Below are 17,822 nucleotides of genomic sequence, written 5' to 3' on the forward strand. Positions count from 1 at the left end.
TTTCAGTGGCACAGTTACATCAACAGAAAAACATTTATCCTTCAGTTTCTCATAAAAAATTGCAGGTCTACCTTTTAAAATAGGTTTACTAAAAAAATACAATTTAGAACCATTTATTTTGAATTATTTCTAAGCGAAAAGAAACAATCTGAATAACTAAGAACACAATGTGTCGTATGTGACCGCAGCGGAAGGATATGAATTACGACATATCTCCTAATCTCTCAGCATTTCAGCAACACATGAGGAGATCCCAAATTTTGAATAGATTTATTATTTGCATACAAAATAAATTAAATTTATATAATAAACTAAAAACTTGATTTAAAACTATAATATTTTAAAGAACTAAATTATCAAGATGGATTCTTAAAATAGACGACAATCAAATAAGCGTAATGTCTCTTCTCTTCACATATCTTAGAAGCTGTAAAATGGCACTGGCTGTGACACCGGGTATTCTACTTGCGGCAGCTATCTGAGGAAAAAAAGAAGTTTAGAGTAAACAATTTACCAACGAATCAGCTGACTCCTTCGAAACCACGGAAAAATCCTAAGGAATCTATAAATAATTATATAAAATCTAAATCTATATATATAAAAATAAGTTGTCTGTCTGTGGATGTGTGGATGGATGTGTGGATGGATGTGTCAGGTGACGTCACCTGAAAAAACTGGATTAGGTGACGTCAAAACTGAAAAAACTAAAAAAAGGCAAAAACTACAAAAAAAAACTAAAAACTAATAAAAAAAATAAAAAAGCTAAAAAACTAAAAAAACTATAAAGGTAAAAACCAATAAAAAACTAAAAAAAAAACTGAAAAAACTAAAAAAAGGCAAAAACTACAAAAAAAAACTAAAAACTAATAAAAAAAGTAAAAAAGCTAAAAAACTAAAAAAACTAAAAAAACTAAAAAAAGGTAAAAAACTAAAAAAAATAAAAAATAAAAAAAAACTAAAAAAAAGGAAAAAACTGAAAAATAAGCTAAAATAAAGGTAAAAACCAATAAAAAACTAAAAAAAAAAAGGGAAAAAACTAATAAATGACGACACTCAAAGAGAAAGCGACCAGGACAAAAAACTAAAAAAAAAGGCAAAAACTACAAAAAAACTAAAAACTAATAAAAAAACTAAAAAAGCTAAAAAACTAAAAAAACTAAAAAAAGGTAAAAAACTAAAAAAACTAAAAACTAAAAAAAACTAAAAAAGGTAAAAACTAAAAGAACTAAAAAAGAAAAAAATAAATGACGACACTCAAAGAGAAAGCGACCAGGACAAAAGGAATGTTCGATTAGCAATCAACAAAGCACCGGGACACAGGGAGTATAAATGACGACCAGGACACAAGTAAAAAAAAAAATTAACAAAACTAAAAAGAAGGTAAAAACTACAAAAAAACTAAAAAGAAAAAAAAACTAAAAACTAATAAAAAAACTAAAAAATCTAAAAATCTAAATAAACTAAAAAAGAAAAAAAAAGGAAAAAAATAAAGGAGAAAAACAAAACTAAAAAACGAATGTATATACAGACCGGTACACCGGGATACAAATGACGACCGGGACACAGGGAATATAAATAGCGACCGGGACACAGGGACACAACTACAACGGGGACACCGGGGGAAACAGGGGGATATAAATGACGACCGGGACAAAAAAACTAAAAAGAAATAAAAACTAAAAACTAATAAAAAAAACTAAAAAATCTAAAAATCTAAATAAGCTAAAAAAGAAAAAAAAAGGAAAAAAATAAAGGAGAAAAACAAAACTAAAAAACGAATGTATATACAGACCGGGACACCGGGATACAAATGATGACCGGGACGCGGGACACAGGGAATATAAATGACGACCGGGACACAGGGACACAACTACAACGGGGACACCGGGGGAAACAGGGGGATAACCTGACAATCTATTTATATGCAAAGACAATGGGACAGCAAAGAATGTTGTATATTCGCAAGTTTTACGTAGTTAAAACCATATATATATATATATATCTATATTCACAGGTGGGACATAGGGACACAACTACAATGGCGCGTAACTATTATGGCGCGTAACGACTTACGCGCGCGGGGGGGCTTGGGGGGGGCGCGAAGCGCCCCCACCAACTAGGTGTTGGGGTGGCGCGAAGCGCCACCCCAACAGCTAGTAATAAATATAAAATCAATATAAAATATATATATATATATATATATATAATTATTTATATATATAAATGAATATAAAATAAATAAATATAAACAAATAAAAAATAAATAAAAAATAAAAAATAATAAATATAAAATCTATATATAATTTTTTGTACCAAGCTGGCTGTTATGTTAATGTAACTTTTCTTTACCGAGTTTATTTAAAGCATTTAATATTTCGTTGTAAATAGCGATCCGTACATTTCATTCTACAAACACGCTAATAGTTCTTGTTCAAACGAATAAGTTAGAGTCTATCTGGCTTAGAAACAGAACCCAGGCTTCATGAGAGACTCCCAAGGGTCCCCGATACCAATTTTAATACCTAAGTATTATATCGACAGGTTAACGCAGCCCCAGTTTTATAGGAGGGAAGAAATCAGATTAGATATTTTTGATAGGCTTCTATTAGTAAACAATAAAAAAAATAATATATACATATATAAATATATAGTACCAGGTCATGGCACGTGGCAAGCTTCTATATATGGATTCTCACTGTCGCTAGTCTTCTAAATGAAGACAATTTAAGCCAATCCTTGATGTCATAACATCAAAATGGACCTTCAAGTACAAGTAGTGCCTTTGCAAAATTACGTTTTCTTTTTACTGGACCTAGAACTTTTGCCTTGGCTTGTCTTTTGTCATTATGGAAGACATATTACCGAACATTTGTTTCTTTTTGTTCAGGTGGTGGGACAAAACTTCTTTTTTTTTCCAACGATTTATCTAGTCAAGATTTTGATTTTCAAAGGTATGGTAGACCTTTGGTTCTTTTAATTATTCAGGTAGTGGGACAAAAAATTCTTCCTTTGCCTCGGCTTGTCTTTTGTCATTATTAAAGACATATCACCGAACCTTTGTTTCTTTTAATGGTGGGACAAAATCTACGTTTTCTTCCAACAATTTATCCAGTCCATGGTTTTGATTTTCAAAAGTTTGGTAGGCATTGATGACCTTATCCATTTCAAAATCCAACACCCAATCCCCATCGCTATCATTTTCAATTTGTTTGCTTCGTTTTACCTCCGCTTGTCTTTCGTCATTATGAAATACATATTGCCGAACCTTTTTTTTAAACGAAGGCAAGGTAGGCATTGACAGCCTTATCTGTGTCAAAATCTTAAACCCAATTATCATCGCTATTATTTTCAGTTTTGACTCGTTCTCATTATGGCTGTCAAGGTTGATTTTCATTGACTCACGCACATGTTCGGTGTCGCATCTCTTCTAGCCACATGTGTCTTTTGCTCTTCATGTTCATTTTTGACTTGCTCACATGCTCGGTGTCGCATGTCTTCTAACCGTGTGTCTTAGCTCTTCATTTTCATGTTTGACACGCCACTGCTGGTCTTCTAACCGCGTCCGTATTTGCTCTTGATTTTCATTATTGGCTCGCTCACATGCTTGGTTTCGCATGTCTCCTAACCGTGTGTGTCTTTGCTGTTTATTTTCATTTTTGACACGCTCTAGTTATCGTTTTCGTATATCTTTTAACCGCCCGTGTCTTTTTTCTTCATTTTCATTTTTGATACATTTTTGAATTTTGATTGCTTCAGACAATTTAGTAACGACCTTTGGCTTACCTGGTGTTGTCGCAATTGAATTCCAGGTTGTCGATTTTCAAATTTTATCACGTTTGATAGTTCAGGCATTGGTCCCAAAGAATCATCATTTATAGTAACTGCAACTGAAAGTTTTCGTTTTTTGGGTCTTCCAACAGACATTATATTATATAAATAACTAGCTGTTGGTGTGGCCAACAGCTTCGCGCCACACGAACACCTAGTTGGTGGGGGCGCTTCGCGCCCTCCCAAGCCCCCCCGCGCGCGTAAGTCGTTACGCGCCATATTAGTTACGCGCCATTGTAGTTGTGTCCCTGTGTCCCACCTGTGAATATAGATAGAATTATATATGTGTTTCAAACTACGTAAAAATTGCGAATATACAACATTCTTGGCTTTCCCATTGTCTGTCCATATACAAATCCGTATGTACTAATAATGACGTCATATGCAAACGCTCTTTTTACAAACAAACAAACATGCATACACACAACTCGTTTTTATATAGATAGATAGATAGATAGATACAATACAAATTAACTACGTAAAACTTGTGAATATACAACAGTCTTCGCTGTCCCATTGTCTGTGCGTATAAATAGATTGTCAGGTTTACCGACCCTCAAAGATGCAACATACAATTGTACATTGGTAAAGCAATCTGTATTAAGATCTATACCGCATTTTTCTAGTGATTGCCCTTGAGCTTTGTTGATGGTGGTTGCAAATGCTAATCGAATTGGGAATTGCAATCTTTTAAATTGAAAAAGCAGATCCGTTGGAATCATGGGAATGCGAGGAATAAGAACAGCCTCACCCTCATAAGGCCCTGTCAAGATTGTGGCCTCTATTAGGTTTTCCATTGTTTTTTTTTACGGCAAGTCGCGTGCCATTGCATAGCTTTGGTGGGTTGATATTTCTTAAAAGTATTATTGGTACGCCTATTTTTAGTTGTAGCACGTGTGGTGGAAACCCTGAAGGATCTATGGAATTTAAAAATTCAGATGGATAATTAACCGCTTCATTTGGTTCCAAAATACAAATTAACTGCGTAAAACTTGCGAATATACAGCATTTTTCGCTGTCCAATTGTCGCTGCATATAAATAGATTGTCAGGTTTACCGACCCTCGAACATGCAACGTACAATTGTCCATGGGAAAAACAATCAGTATTAAGATCTATACCACATTTTTCTAATGATTGACCTTGAGCTTTGTTAATGGTGATTGCAAATGCTAATCGAATTGGGAATTGCAATCTTTTAAATTGAAAAGGCAGATCCGTTGGAATCATGGGAATGCGAGGAATAAGAACAGCCTCACCCTCAAAAGGCCCTGTCAAGATTGTGGCCTCTATTAGGTTTTCCATTGTTTTTTTTTACGGCAAGTCGAGTGCCATTGCAAAGCTTTGGTGGGTTTATATTTCTTAAAAGTATTATTGGTACGCCTATTTTTAGTTGTAGCACGTGTGGTGGAAACCCTGAAAGATCTATGGCATTTAAAAATTCAGATGGATAATTAACCGCTTCATTTGGTTCCAAAACTGTGTCGACTGACTTGTAAAGGACTGCCTGGTCTCGAATCTTGGTCAAAACAATATTGTTGATTTCGTGGACGTCTATATTTTTGGGTGCGAGAATCGCTCTTTCACTTAGCCATTTATTATTTTTATAATTTTTTAGAATATTCGGAAATACTTTTTCAATCAATTCATTTTTGGACGTCACTAAATTACAGAAATCAGCAGGTAGTTGTATACGTCCTGAAACTGAGTCTACTGGGAGCTTTCCGTTTCCCATTGCCAGCAATTGATCTGAAAATGTTTGACCAGAGTCATCGTTTTGCAATCGGACACGCATATTTGTAGTTAATTTTAATGTTTTTACGTGTGCCCATAAATTAGAATTTTTCAGGCAAGCATTCATTTCGTCTGCAGGAGTTGATCTAGGTATTATAGGTAATGTTTGCCTGAAATCTCCCGCAAGCAATATTAATGTGCTGCCAAAGGGTTTCGACTTCCCTCGCAAATCTTTCAAGCATTGATCCAGAGCCTCGAGCGATTTTTTGTGTGCCATTGTGCACTCATCCCAAATAATAAGTTTGCATTGCTGCAATACTTTACCCATCCCAGATGATTTGGAAATATTGCACGTGGGAGTTTCTGTAGAATTCAAGTTCAGAGGCAATTTCAAAGCGGAATGAGCAGTTCTTCCACCAGGCAGCAATGTTGCGGCTATTCCGGACGACGCAATTGCCAACGCTATATCATTTTTTGATCGAATTGATGCCAGAATCAGTTTTATCACAAACGTTTTACCATCCTGGCGCATCCAAAAAGAAAATTTCTCCAACGTTGTTATCGACACAATGTATTATCGTATCATAAATGTCTTTTTGTTCCGACGTTAACTTGGAAATGTTATTTTGTACATACGACAATAGATCACTCGTACTGTAACTTTGTTCATGATCCAATTCTACACATGTCGAAACAGCAGCGATACGGTTAGGTGAAGGCATTCCCAAATCCTGAAGAGGTTTGTTTGCCATACGTACGCACAAATCTTCTATAACAACTAAAGTGTAGTTATAAATTTCTGATGTAAAATGACGTCAGCCGACACAGAAACATGACGTCACCTGACAACTAATTTCATGACGTCAGCCGACACAGAAACATGACGTCACCTGATCCACAGATCCACAGACAGACAACTTATTTTTATATATATAGATTGATACGTTGGAAACTCAACAATCTTATCTGTGCTATGCAAGACATCATACGAGAAAATACTTATATGATGTCATAAGAAATACTTATATGATGTAGTAACATAGTACATGACGTCACTTGCAAAAAACAAAATTAAGGCTGTTAACGAATTTTCTTGAGCTTTTGACGAGTCTAGATTGTTTCTATGCAAGAATATCCCAGGATACCTGTTTTCCCGGAAAAATATGGAGTCTCTTTCGAGATATATATATCTATTCTAGCTGTTGGGGTGGCGCTTCGCACCACCCCAACACCTAGTTAGTGGGGCGCTCCGCGCCCAATTATATGTTGCATGTTCAAGAGTCGGTAAACCTGACAATCTATTTATATGCACAGACAATGGGACAGCCAAGAATGTTGTATATTCGCAAGTTTTACGTAGTTAAATATATATATACTAGCTGTTGGGGTGGCGCTTCGCGCCACCCCAACACCTAGTTGGTGGGGGCGCTTCGCGCCCCCCCCCAAGCCCCCCCGCGCGCGTAAGTCGTTACGCGCCATATTAGTTACGCGCCATTGTAGTTGTGTCCCTATGTCCCACCTGTGAATATAGATATATATATATATATATATATATATATATATATATATATATATATATATATATATATATATATATATATATATATATATATATATATATATATATATATATATATATATATATATATATATATATATATATATATATATATATGTTTTTAACTACGTAAAACTTGCGAATATACAACATTCTTTGCTGTCCCATTGTCTGTGCATATAAATAGATTGTCAGGTTTACCGACTCTTGAACATGCAACATATAATGGTCCATGGGAAAACAATCCGTATTCAGATCTATACCTCATGATTCTAATGATTGCCCTTGAGCTTTGTTGATGGTGATTGCTAATCGACCATTCCCTGAGTCGCCATCGTCATTTATATATCCCCCTGTGCACCCCGGCGTCCCCTTTGTAGTTATGTCCCTGTGTCCCGGTCGTCATTTATATTCCCTGTGTCCCGGTCGTCATTTGTGTCCCGGTGTTCCAGTCTGTGATTTCTCTTTGAGTGTCCCGGGCGTCATTTATATTCCTTGTGTCCCGGTGTCCCGGTCGTCATTTATATCCCCCTGTGCCCCCCGGCGTCCCCATTGTAGTTGTGTCCCTGTGTCCCGGTCGTCATTTATATTCCCTGTGTCCCGGTCGTCATTTGTATCCCGGTGTCCCGGTCTGTATATACATTCGTTTTTTAGTTTTGTTTTTCTCCTTTATTTTTTTCCTTTTTTCTTTTTTTTCTTTTTTAGTTTATTTAGATTTTTAGATTTTTTAGTTTTTTTATTAATTTTTAGTTTTTTTGTAGTTTTTACCATTTTTTTAGTTTTTTTAGTTTTTTTTTTTACTTATGTCCTGGTCGTCATTTATACTCCCTGTGTCCCGGTCGTCATTTGTGTCTCGGTGCTTTGTTGATTGCTAATTTATATTATATTTATATTTTTTATATTTATTAATATTTTTTTAGTTTTCTTTTTCTCTTATTTTTCAGTTTTTTCCTTTTTTTTATTTTTTTCTTTTTTAGTTTTTAGTTTGTTTTTGTTTTTTACCTTATATTTATTAATATTTTTTTAGTTTTCTTTTTCTCTTATTTTTCAGTTTTTTCCTTTTTTTTAGTTTTTTCTTTTTTAGTTTTTAGTTTTTTTTTGTTTTTTACCTTTTTTTAGTTTTTTTAGTTTTTTTAGTTTTTTAGCTTTTTTAGTTTTTTTATTAGTTTTTAGTTTTTTTTTAGTTTTTGCCTTTTTTTAGTTTTTTCAGTTTTTTTTAGTTTTTAGTTTTTTACCTTTTTTAGTTTTTTTTAGTTTTTTAGCTTTTTTAGTTTTTTTTCTTTTTAGTTTATTTTTGTAGTTTTTACCTTTTTTAGTTTTTTGTCTTCTTTTGTATTAGTGTGAAATAATTCAGACGTCATATGCGGACAAACACGACGTCACTCGACAGACAGACAGACAGACATAACCCACAAACAACTTATTTTTATATATATTTATTCATATTTTTTTAGTTTTCTTTTTCTCTTTTATTTTTCAGTTTTTTCCTTTTTTTTAGTTTTTTTCTTTTTTAGTTTTTAGTTTTTTTTTAGTTTTTTACCTTTTTTTAGTTTTTTTTTAGTTTTTTTTTTAGTTTTTTAGCTTTTTTAGTTTTTTTATTAGTTTTTATTTTTTTTGTAGTTTTTGCCTTTTTTTATTTTTTTCAGTTTTTTTTTAGTTATTAGATTTTTACCTTTTTTTAGTTTTTTTTAGTTTTTTAGCTTTTTTAGTTTTTTTTTCTTTTTAGTTTTTTTTGTAGTTTTTACCTTTTTTAGTTTTTTTCTTCTTTTGTATTAGTGTGAAATAATTCAGACGTCATATGCGAACAAACATGACGTCACCTGATCCATCCACAGATCCACACACAGGCAACTTATTTTTATATATATAGATATTCATATTTTTTTAGTTTTCTTTTTCTCTTTTATTTTTCAGTTTTTTCCTTTTTTTTAGTTTTTTTCTTTTTTAATTTTTAGGTTTTTTTAAGTTTTTTACCTTTTTTTAGTTTTTTTTTAGTTTTTGTAGTTTTTTAGCTTTTTTAGTTTTTTTATTAGTTTTTATTTTTTTTGTAGTTTTTGCCTTTTTTTATTTTTTTCAGTTTTTTTTTAGTTATTAGATTTTTACCTTTTTTTAGTTTTTTTTAGTTTTTTAGCTTTTTTAGTTTTTTTTCTTTTTAGTTTTTTTTGTAGTTTTTACCTTTTTTAGTTTTTTTCTTCTTTTGTATTAGTGTGAAATAATTCAGACGTCATATGCGAACAAACATGACGTCACCTGATCCATCCACAGATCCACACACAGACAACTTATTTTTATATATATAGAAGATATATATATATATATATATATATATATATATATATATATATATATATATATATATATATATATATATATATATATATATTCACAGGTGGGACACAGGGACACAACTACAATGGCGCGTAACTAATATGGCGCGTACGGACTTACGCGCGCGGGGAGGCTTGAGGGGTGCGAAGCGCCCCCACCAACTAGGTGTTGGGGTTACGCGAAGCGCCACCCCAACAGCTAGTATATATATATATATATATATATATATATATATATATATATATATATATATATATATATATATATATATATATATATATATATATATAAATACATATATATATATGTATGCGTGTGTGTGGTGTTATATGTATACATAAATTGCGAACAATAAACAACAAAAATGTTAAAAAAATGAAAGAAGAGAGAAAATAAGAAGAAGTCCTTAGAAGGAAGACGAAAGGGGGAAATAACATAAAAAAAATTTAGCTACCTAAACAATTTTTTCTTAAGAATTTAATAAAATCCTAATTTGAATGCATGTTTGAGCATATTGGAAAAACAACAAACAATCGTCGGCAGTTTTTTCAAAGATGATAAGGCAATAAAATCCAAACCCTTAATAGTTTGTTTGTACGTTTCCCAAATTTGTTCATTTACACCCTTATTTAGGTTTGGCTTCTAAAATGCTCGGTTTCCCCAGAATACATGAGTAAATTGAAAAGCTTTCTTTTTCAATGAGGAGATCCAAAACCGGTGGAAATTCACCTTTTCTCCAAAGCCTTAACGAAGAAATATGGATATACTTACTGTTTGTGGTTTAGACGAAGCAAGTCTCTCTTTTTCTTCATTAGATAAATTCAGCCGATTACTGCAAAAAAAGAAAAATATTGATTGTCATGTGAAAACACTCTAAATAAAGCAAATAACGATAACACCGTACCCAAAAGTACCAAGTTTTGTTGCCATCCTTTGTAGTTTGCTATTCGATTTTTTTGTTAATTTTTTTTCCCAGGCTAATGTTTTTCCTGATGCTTGAGTAACATCTCAAACAAGATTCCTGACCATTTAGTGGGAATTTTCTTGAATTTCTAGTCTTCATTAGTGCGATTCCCAGGAAAGTATTTACTTTGCGACGCTTGAGCAACGTGGTTGGCTGACAAAACAGACGAAAAAGCAATAGACGTTGTCCTAGCTTCTTGCCATCAAATTGGGCCATGTAGCTAGTTGTCAACCTCTCATAATTTTTGAAACTATATGTCCCAAGATGTTTCCAAAAATTAAATCATGACACGTTTCTAAAAGAAGGCAGGGTTGTATCCATGTTTTTTTCTGGGGGGGGGGGGGTAGAATATGACTTTTTCGGGGGGTGGGGATGGGTTTTAAAAAACTCATCAAAAACTTGTTTACATTTATTTTGTTACGTTTTTTTCCACTGGAGCAAACATTTATTGGGAAGGGGTCAAAACCCCTCCACCCTGGATAAGGTCTTGAAAGGAGATTTTGGAATACGCAGTTGCTGCATAAGCAAACTTTATTCGCTATTTTCTGACACCCAATAAATAATGTCATTTTCAAAACGAACTATTTATATGAGCTTGCGTCGTATTACTTTGCCCAAAGACACAAAAAACCAACCCGATCTATGTTAGCAATTCTAATAATTCAGCGTTTACAAGTTAAGGCTATGCCAGTTCTTAAGCTAAGGTCGCGTATTATTTGTTTTCGATATATTTTATGGTAAGAACAATTTGATTATACCTCTGTAACCGAGTGATTGCCAGACACCCGCTACACTAACAATCGCGAAACGACACCATTGCGATACGCTGCATTTTACCCCACGTTCAATAGAGCAAATTGCATTAGCTTATTGAATAAGTGAAATTACTACCCTCTATTTCAAACGGTTTGAGCAACGAATTCAATTTCTTACAAAAAATACAAAAAACCATGAAAACCCATAAATTTTTTGAAATTAGTCAAAAATATCATTAGCTAATTTTAATAGATAAATATTCTAGTAATTCTCTATCTGTAAAAGGACTAATTGTAGCTTATTTAGCTCTGAGGCACAAAAAGCATTCAATTAATTCTAACATATTTCAATAATTGCTTTTGAACACAAATTTTTGAGTACAATTGCCTATTGAACGACATTTGCGGCTCCGTAAATACCTGCGAAACGCTTCAAAAATCGATGTTATTCATCAAATAATCAATGGATAGGAACGTACGAAGGAGAAAAATACTTATCTTCGAAATCTTAAGTTTTACCAAATTTTTAGGCACTGCTTATTTAAATTATTAAATAATTCTTTTATTTTTATTTTGATCAATTTAAGTTGAGCGCAAATTAAACCGCAGAAAGACACCTGGTCACGATGGTATTTGTCCAGATAGCCTACTACATGGCACTAGCCTCCAGTTGAACATACAGTACATTTGCCTATTCGTTGCATACGTACTTGCACGGAGACATACGTTCCAACCCTAAAATACCCTTGTGACAAAAAGATAGACCAATTAGCACAAACATGCAATCCTTTGAAAATGAATATGTCCGCGATTATTGCTACCTAAATTGGGTATAATTCTTTAGTCTAGATACTAATAGCCCCTCCCGCTCCAATTAACCTCCAGCCGTTTCAGTTATAGCTCTATAATTAAAACCAAATGAAAATACTGAAAAACGGGCAGATTTTTTTTTTTATCACAGTGATTTTTTTTTACTGTTCTTTTTTTAGAAGGGTGAAAAAAACAAACAAAGCTATACACAAGCAGGGGTATACCGACGTATATGCAGTTGAGGGGTGGAGGAGGTAACCGAGCCTGAACCCTAACATAATTGTCAGATTCTTCCAACGTCTCCAGCAATTTCCACTGAATTCACCTATTGCCTTGAATTTGAACAAATTTGTCAGTCCACCCTCACGAAAGCAAACATACACATAAGTCCCCAGTGTGAGTTACATGTCCACTTAGAATCCACTTAGAGAAAAATCCACTTAGAGGTCAATTTAAAAAAATTAAAGATAAATAATTTAAATGAATAAAGACAATCCTTATTCTGCTTTCATTCAAAATATAGATTTCAAAACTGCCTCTCACTCATTCAGACTATCTGTCCTGGCTTTTCCAAGAATTAACCATGGCCTGATGCCCGCAACTACTTGATTTTAATTCTATTTCTTTAACTCTACTACAACTACATGATTGAATTAAGATCAAGTAGTTGCGGGCATCAAGCTATGGCTAACTGTAGAAAAGGCTAAGATAGATATTCCGAGTGAACGAGAGGCAAATCTGGCATAAGCCCTTTTTAGGATTGTATGAAAATGATGTCATTTCATTTGTTGATAGATAAGTCTATCTATCATCCGTCCATATGTCATTCCTAGGGCAGAACTAAGGTAGATAGTCATAGAACTAAGGGATGAAAAATTAGATTGATTTTAGGTTGACGCACGACGAACAATGTCCACTGGACTTTCAGCTGCATGGCAAATGTTACTTATCACGCTTGCAAGGTTAAACAAAAATCGGTCTTAAATCCTGAAAGAAATAATCAAATCAATAATGCAATTTGAACAACATTGACAACACTGATTAATTTTTGTTATCAAGCCCGCAAATGCCTGTATACTTAATATAATACTCAAGGAGGCAATTTTTCCCCCCTGATAAGTCTTAGGTCTATTCATATTTGCGAGATTTTTCAAGATTATTCTTAATCTTTCTTATTGGTCATTTCAAAATTATGTAGTTTTTAGGGTAGCACCATATTTTTTTACAGCGTTGCAATATTGAAACGTGAAGATAAACTTTGTAAGGCTTTGACAATCTACTGATCTTCAAAATTAAAGCCTTCTAGAACTGTTTATGTTTTTTTTTCAGTGCCCAGCTGGTCCGAAAAGAGATCGCAATTTAAATCTGCAATTAACTTCTAAGACCATTCTGTCTTGCCGAAGTAAACATAGAAAAAAAGTTAATGAAAAGTCTACTTTTACTCTATCATTCCGCTCTTGGTGATATTCTTCACCTCCCTGCATCAATGGTCTAGGAACCTCCTGTCGTTAGCGGGGGGAGGGACCTAACTTTTGCGTACTGGACTCTCATCCGAGGTCACATAACGTTAGGCGCAGTGAAATATGGAGTGTAATTTGGAAATACTGATACAATTTTGCATCCCTTCACCCTCCGGCCCTCTTGGCTTTAGGAGAGAGGCCTCAGCTCTCATTGGTCATCTTCATCACCTGTATCCGTTTCTCAACCTATATCAATCCTAGCTCCGGGGTCTAATATTTGCAGAGTTCTAGTTATTCGTGAAACTAGAAATTAGATACACAGAAATGTTAGATACATCATTCAAATTAATTATTTAGTTATTTCCCAAGAAAAAAAATCGCACGTCGTATTTATGGCAATAAACAACAAAAAATTGAGGAAAACAAGGATTTCTATCTTTGGAAGGAAAGAAGCAATGCAGGGCAATTTCTCGCTTCTTGGATAAAAAAGAGCGCATCACTAAAAAAAGAGACAGAGCTGTAAAAAAGATACACTACTATCTTTCAAAAAAGAAATTGAGAGAGTTACAACATAGCAAGCGAATCCTTATTCTTTTTTTAATCCCACGTACACAGCACCCGTTGATACTTGTTTCATTTATATTTCAAAAAGTTCAGAGTTCATTTATCGAATAATAAATTTACACAGATAAACAGAGCGGGCATGCCTTGCTAAAAGATAAAAAACATTTAACCAAATACTTGGAAAACTATAGGTTCTATCACTATCTTAGCTCTATGACTACCTTAGTTCTACTTCTGCCCGAGAATGACGTATGGACGGATAATAGACAGAAATATCTATTAACAAATGAACTAACATCATTTTTATACAGTCCTAAATAGGGGTTTAATGCCAGAGTTGCCTGTCACTCAATTGGACTATCTGTCTTGGCTTTTTCTACAATTAGCCATGACTTGATGCCCACAACTATTCGATTTAATTCAACCCCCCCCCCCCCTCCAACAGGATCGAAACTAGGGAATAAAAGAGAAAAAAAAATAGTATAAAAAAAATCATAGAATACTCTGTAACCTATAATCCAGTATTAACTTTAAAGACTAAACGACACGAGAAACCAAACCACAACACCCAAATCATCGAAACATTGTAAATCTGACCAGTAGAGTTCAGATTTCAAAAACTGTGACCAGCAAAGTTTTATTGTTTTAAAAAGTAGAATTGTGACAAAGAGTCAAACTTTAGCGTAAAGAGCGAGGCGTTGAGGAGGTGATAGCCCTTTTCATATAGGGAATAATTTCTGTTCGTTTTAAGTTTTCATGTCACTCCTTACTTTCAGTTATAAAAACTTGTTTTTTTTTATATAATTTCCTGTGGATAAAGCGGATATTCCTTAGAAGGGAAATTGAAAGTCACCTGTTTAAGTCAGGGGCAATGCTATAGCGTTGCCTATAGTAAAGAACCATAAGGATTCAATGTATTATTATTTATTTATCTATTCCCGAAGGCACTTCATATGGAAAGGGCGGTCGTATAAAGCTTCTGAGGGGGCTCATTTGAATACGAATCAAAAATTATAGTGCCCTTTTTAAAAGTCAAAAGTGATTGGAGGGTATCAAGCCACCACTCACACCATCCCCCCCAAACGCATCTGACGAAAATTTATGAGGCTCATTCTGTTCAAAATAGTTCAAAGGTCAAATAACTCTGCCTCCAGGTTCGACAACCTCCCTTCCAGCTCATAGGGCAAGGGCTGTAAGCTATGAAAGTTGCCCGTTGTTAAGATAGAAATCTAGATAGAAATAAGATAGAAAAATAAACTTTGGAGGGGGCTCATTTAATTGGAAATCGAAAGTTCCATTGTCCTTTTTCAAATTCAAAAGTGATTGGAGGGCAACCAGCCTCCTCCCACGCCTTTCCACTGAAATGCATCTGACCAAAATTTTGAGAAAGACATTTTATTCAAACTTATCCTAAGACTAAATAACTATACGTCCGGAGTGGACCCCCCCCCCATCCTCGCAGAGCCCCTGGCGCGAGGGATGCAAGTTATGCAAGTTGCTCATTGTTAACGTATAATGTTTTTTTTTTTTTTATTTTTTTTTTAATAAGAAAAAAGGGCATGTTTGATCCTAGATCTCCCAAAAAGGCTTAGAGTATTAAGGTGGAACATTAGGGAAATGTTGAGAGGGATGCCCAACACAATCAAATCACACTTCGTCCTTGCTGGTAGTGAAAAGGGAATATTAGCAATATCTAAGCAATAGCTGATGGTATTGGTTGAAACTTCCAATATATGTTGAGGGGAGTTGGAAAGAGACTGGAGCGCAGCCAGACCCTTTACCGTTTTTATATGTTCCCACTCCTAAACAATGGTCAAAACATTGTAATTGTTATTTTGTTAACACTAGTCAAAAGGTCAAACAGTTAGGGGGGGCAGCAGATGCCTCAAAGCGTGCATTTTAACGCTAAAATATCCTAATTTTCACTGAGACTTCAGATAAATATAGAATCAGCTCTAATGAAGGGGCGGCAGGGAGGTGGAGGTAGAAATCCCTCTGTGCAATAGAGGGTATACAATCCCTCTTGATTTCTTGAAGGAATATTTATGGTATACGCTGTTATTATGAAAGTAAAGAGTAACACAAAACTCTTAAGTGAGCAAAATATATTCCTTATAGTAGAACGGCTGGCTCTTCCTCATCCCCTACCTCCCCCTCATGGTCGTAGTTCGTAGAAACTTCAAAGGATACTCATTGAATCTGAGATTGAGAGTTCCAGTCTTTTTTTATAAGTCGAAAGTGATTGGAGACCAGCCGGCTCCTGTCCTAAAGTTGTTTTTGGTATATGGTCCTTTTGTTACCCCTTAGGACGTCTGATCAACATTTTGAGGTACCTATTTTCTACATTGTGGCTACTCAATTTTATGTGTGGAAGAATTTTCTCGGGTGGGGTGGGGGTTACCACTTGAGTGGACTTTCTGTGAAAATTTCTCACGGATGAAAAATTTTCTTAGGGGTCAAGTGTCCGAAGAGGGTAATTTGCCGGGGAAGGGGAACATCGGCTCCCCTGATAGCACCAAAAGAAAATTATGATAATTAAAATACGCCACAAATGTATAAATAATAGCAATAATAATATATAAAAAGTTTATTGGTTTGGCGATAAATTTGAAAATTGAAGAGACGTGGCTAAAATTAACTGGATAAATTTGACGGTTGTCAAATACTTTGAAGCCCCCATCCCTGGGGTATTAGAAGGGACTCATCAGATGAGACTTACACCAAGTTTAACCCGTAAATTGGCTACAGTAACCCATCCTTCGGCAAACGCCACTGCTACTGTTGATGCTTGATGTTTTGTGCTGACTGGTTTATATTCTTCAGAGCTCAAAATCCCTTGCTTTGCTATGTGAAATTTGCTTCTAGATTGTGGACCATATTCTGCCTTATACCCAACCTGCATTATACCACTGCTTACTCTATCCCTGTTTTGTTTACCTCATAAGAAATCAAAAGTCAAATCAAATCACCCCGTGAACTAAGGTCAGACAGCTCACTCCAATTCTCTGGATCAGTATTTGTTTCAGAGCAACTACTCATGCTCACTAACCACATAAATAGTATGGAAATCAAGCATAAGATGCTAGCAGATTCACTGCAACCCGACAACCTTAAATCTTCAGTGAAAGGGTTACTTGCTGAACTCATATTGGCTAAGATCTCTACCCAAGTAGATGAGGCAGTGATTGAAATGAAAGAGGAACATACATTCAACCAACATGATGTCACTCTCTCTTCAGATAAGCAGGATGCAATCAAGCAGGACGTATATGCTGGCCTAAATCTAGATCTTATTAATCTAGTAGATAAATCCCTTGAAATTATAACAAACGCATGTTTTGTTTTGAGTCATCCATGAAAGGAGAGCACTTTCAGGTCTATCCAGTCTAACATGGCAAGATTAAATTCCGTTTTGAGCAGCAGGCTTTGAGTACCCAAAGTATTGTCGTTTGGGTGAAAGAAGACACCTCCATTGAAACCACTGAAAGTCGATTCATTTCACTATGTGCTGATAAATTTCCGGGCATACCAATTATTCAGTCGATGTTGTACCAGCCAAAAATATTGGCAAACCATCTGCCAAACCGAGACCCATAGTTGCAGAATTTTGCAACATACGAGTTCGGCAACTTCTTCGCAGACAAAAGAGGGATTCGAAAGGATCTGGGATACTATTTCTTGAGACACTTACAAGACCACACTTACAGCTTTTTTTATATGCCAAGTCAAAGCTTGGCTTACGCAATGTTTGGCTCAGTAAAGGTGATATCAAACAGTTCGAGGTAACGAACTGTAGTAAGGAGCGACCCGGCTCAATAGTAA

General features: G+C 34.6%; 1 protein-coding gene across 2 annotated transcripts in view; it reads right to left on the reverse strand.

Annotated features, from left to right (window-relative positions):
- Positions 1–256: 256 nt before the first annotated feature.
- LOC136041564 (protein MTO1 homolog, mitochondrial-like) overlaps positions 257–17,822 on the reverse strand; it is a 159,306-nt gene continuing 141,740 nt past the window's right edge. For both annotated transcript variants that reach the window (XM_065726250.1, XM_065726251.1), the window contains 2 exons: positions 10,219–10,279; positions 257–478 (listed from right to left, as the gene is read on the reverse strand). In XM_065726250.1, coding sequence (XP_065582322.1) covers positions 386–478; positions 10,219–10,279 — 154 coding nt within the window. In that variant the 3' untranslated portion in view covers positions 257–385. The remainder of the gene's footprint in view (positions 479–10,218; positions 10,280–17,822) is intronic.

The sequence above is a fragment of the Artemia franciscana genome, unplaced genomic scaffold (assembly GCF_032884065.1).
Source record: "Artemia franciscana unplaced genomic scaffold, ASM3288406v1 PGA_scaffold_29, whole genome shotgun sequence".
In the NCBI taxonomy this organism is placed as follows: Eukaryota; Metazoa; Arthropoda; class Branchiopoda; order Anostraca; family Artemiidae; genus Artemia; species Artemia franciscana.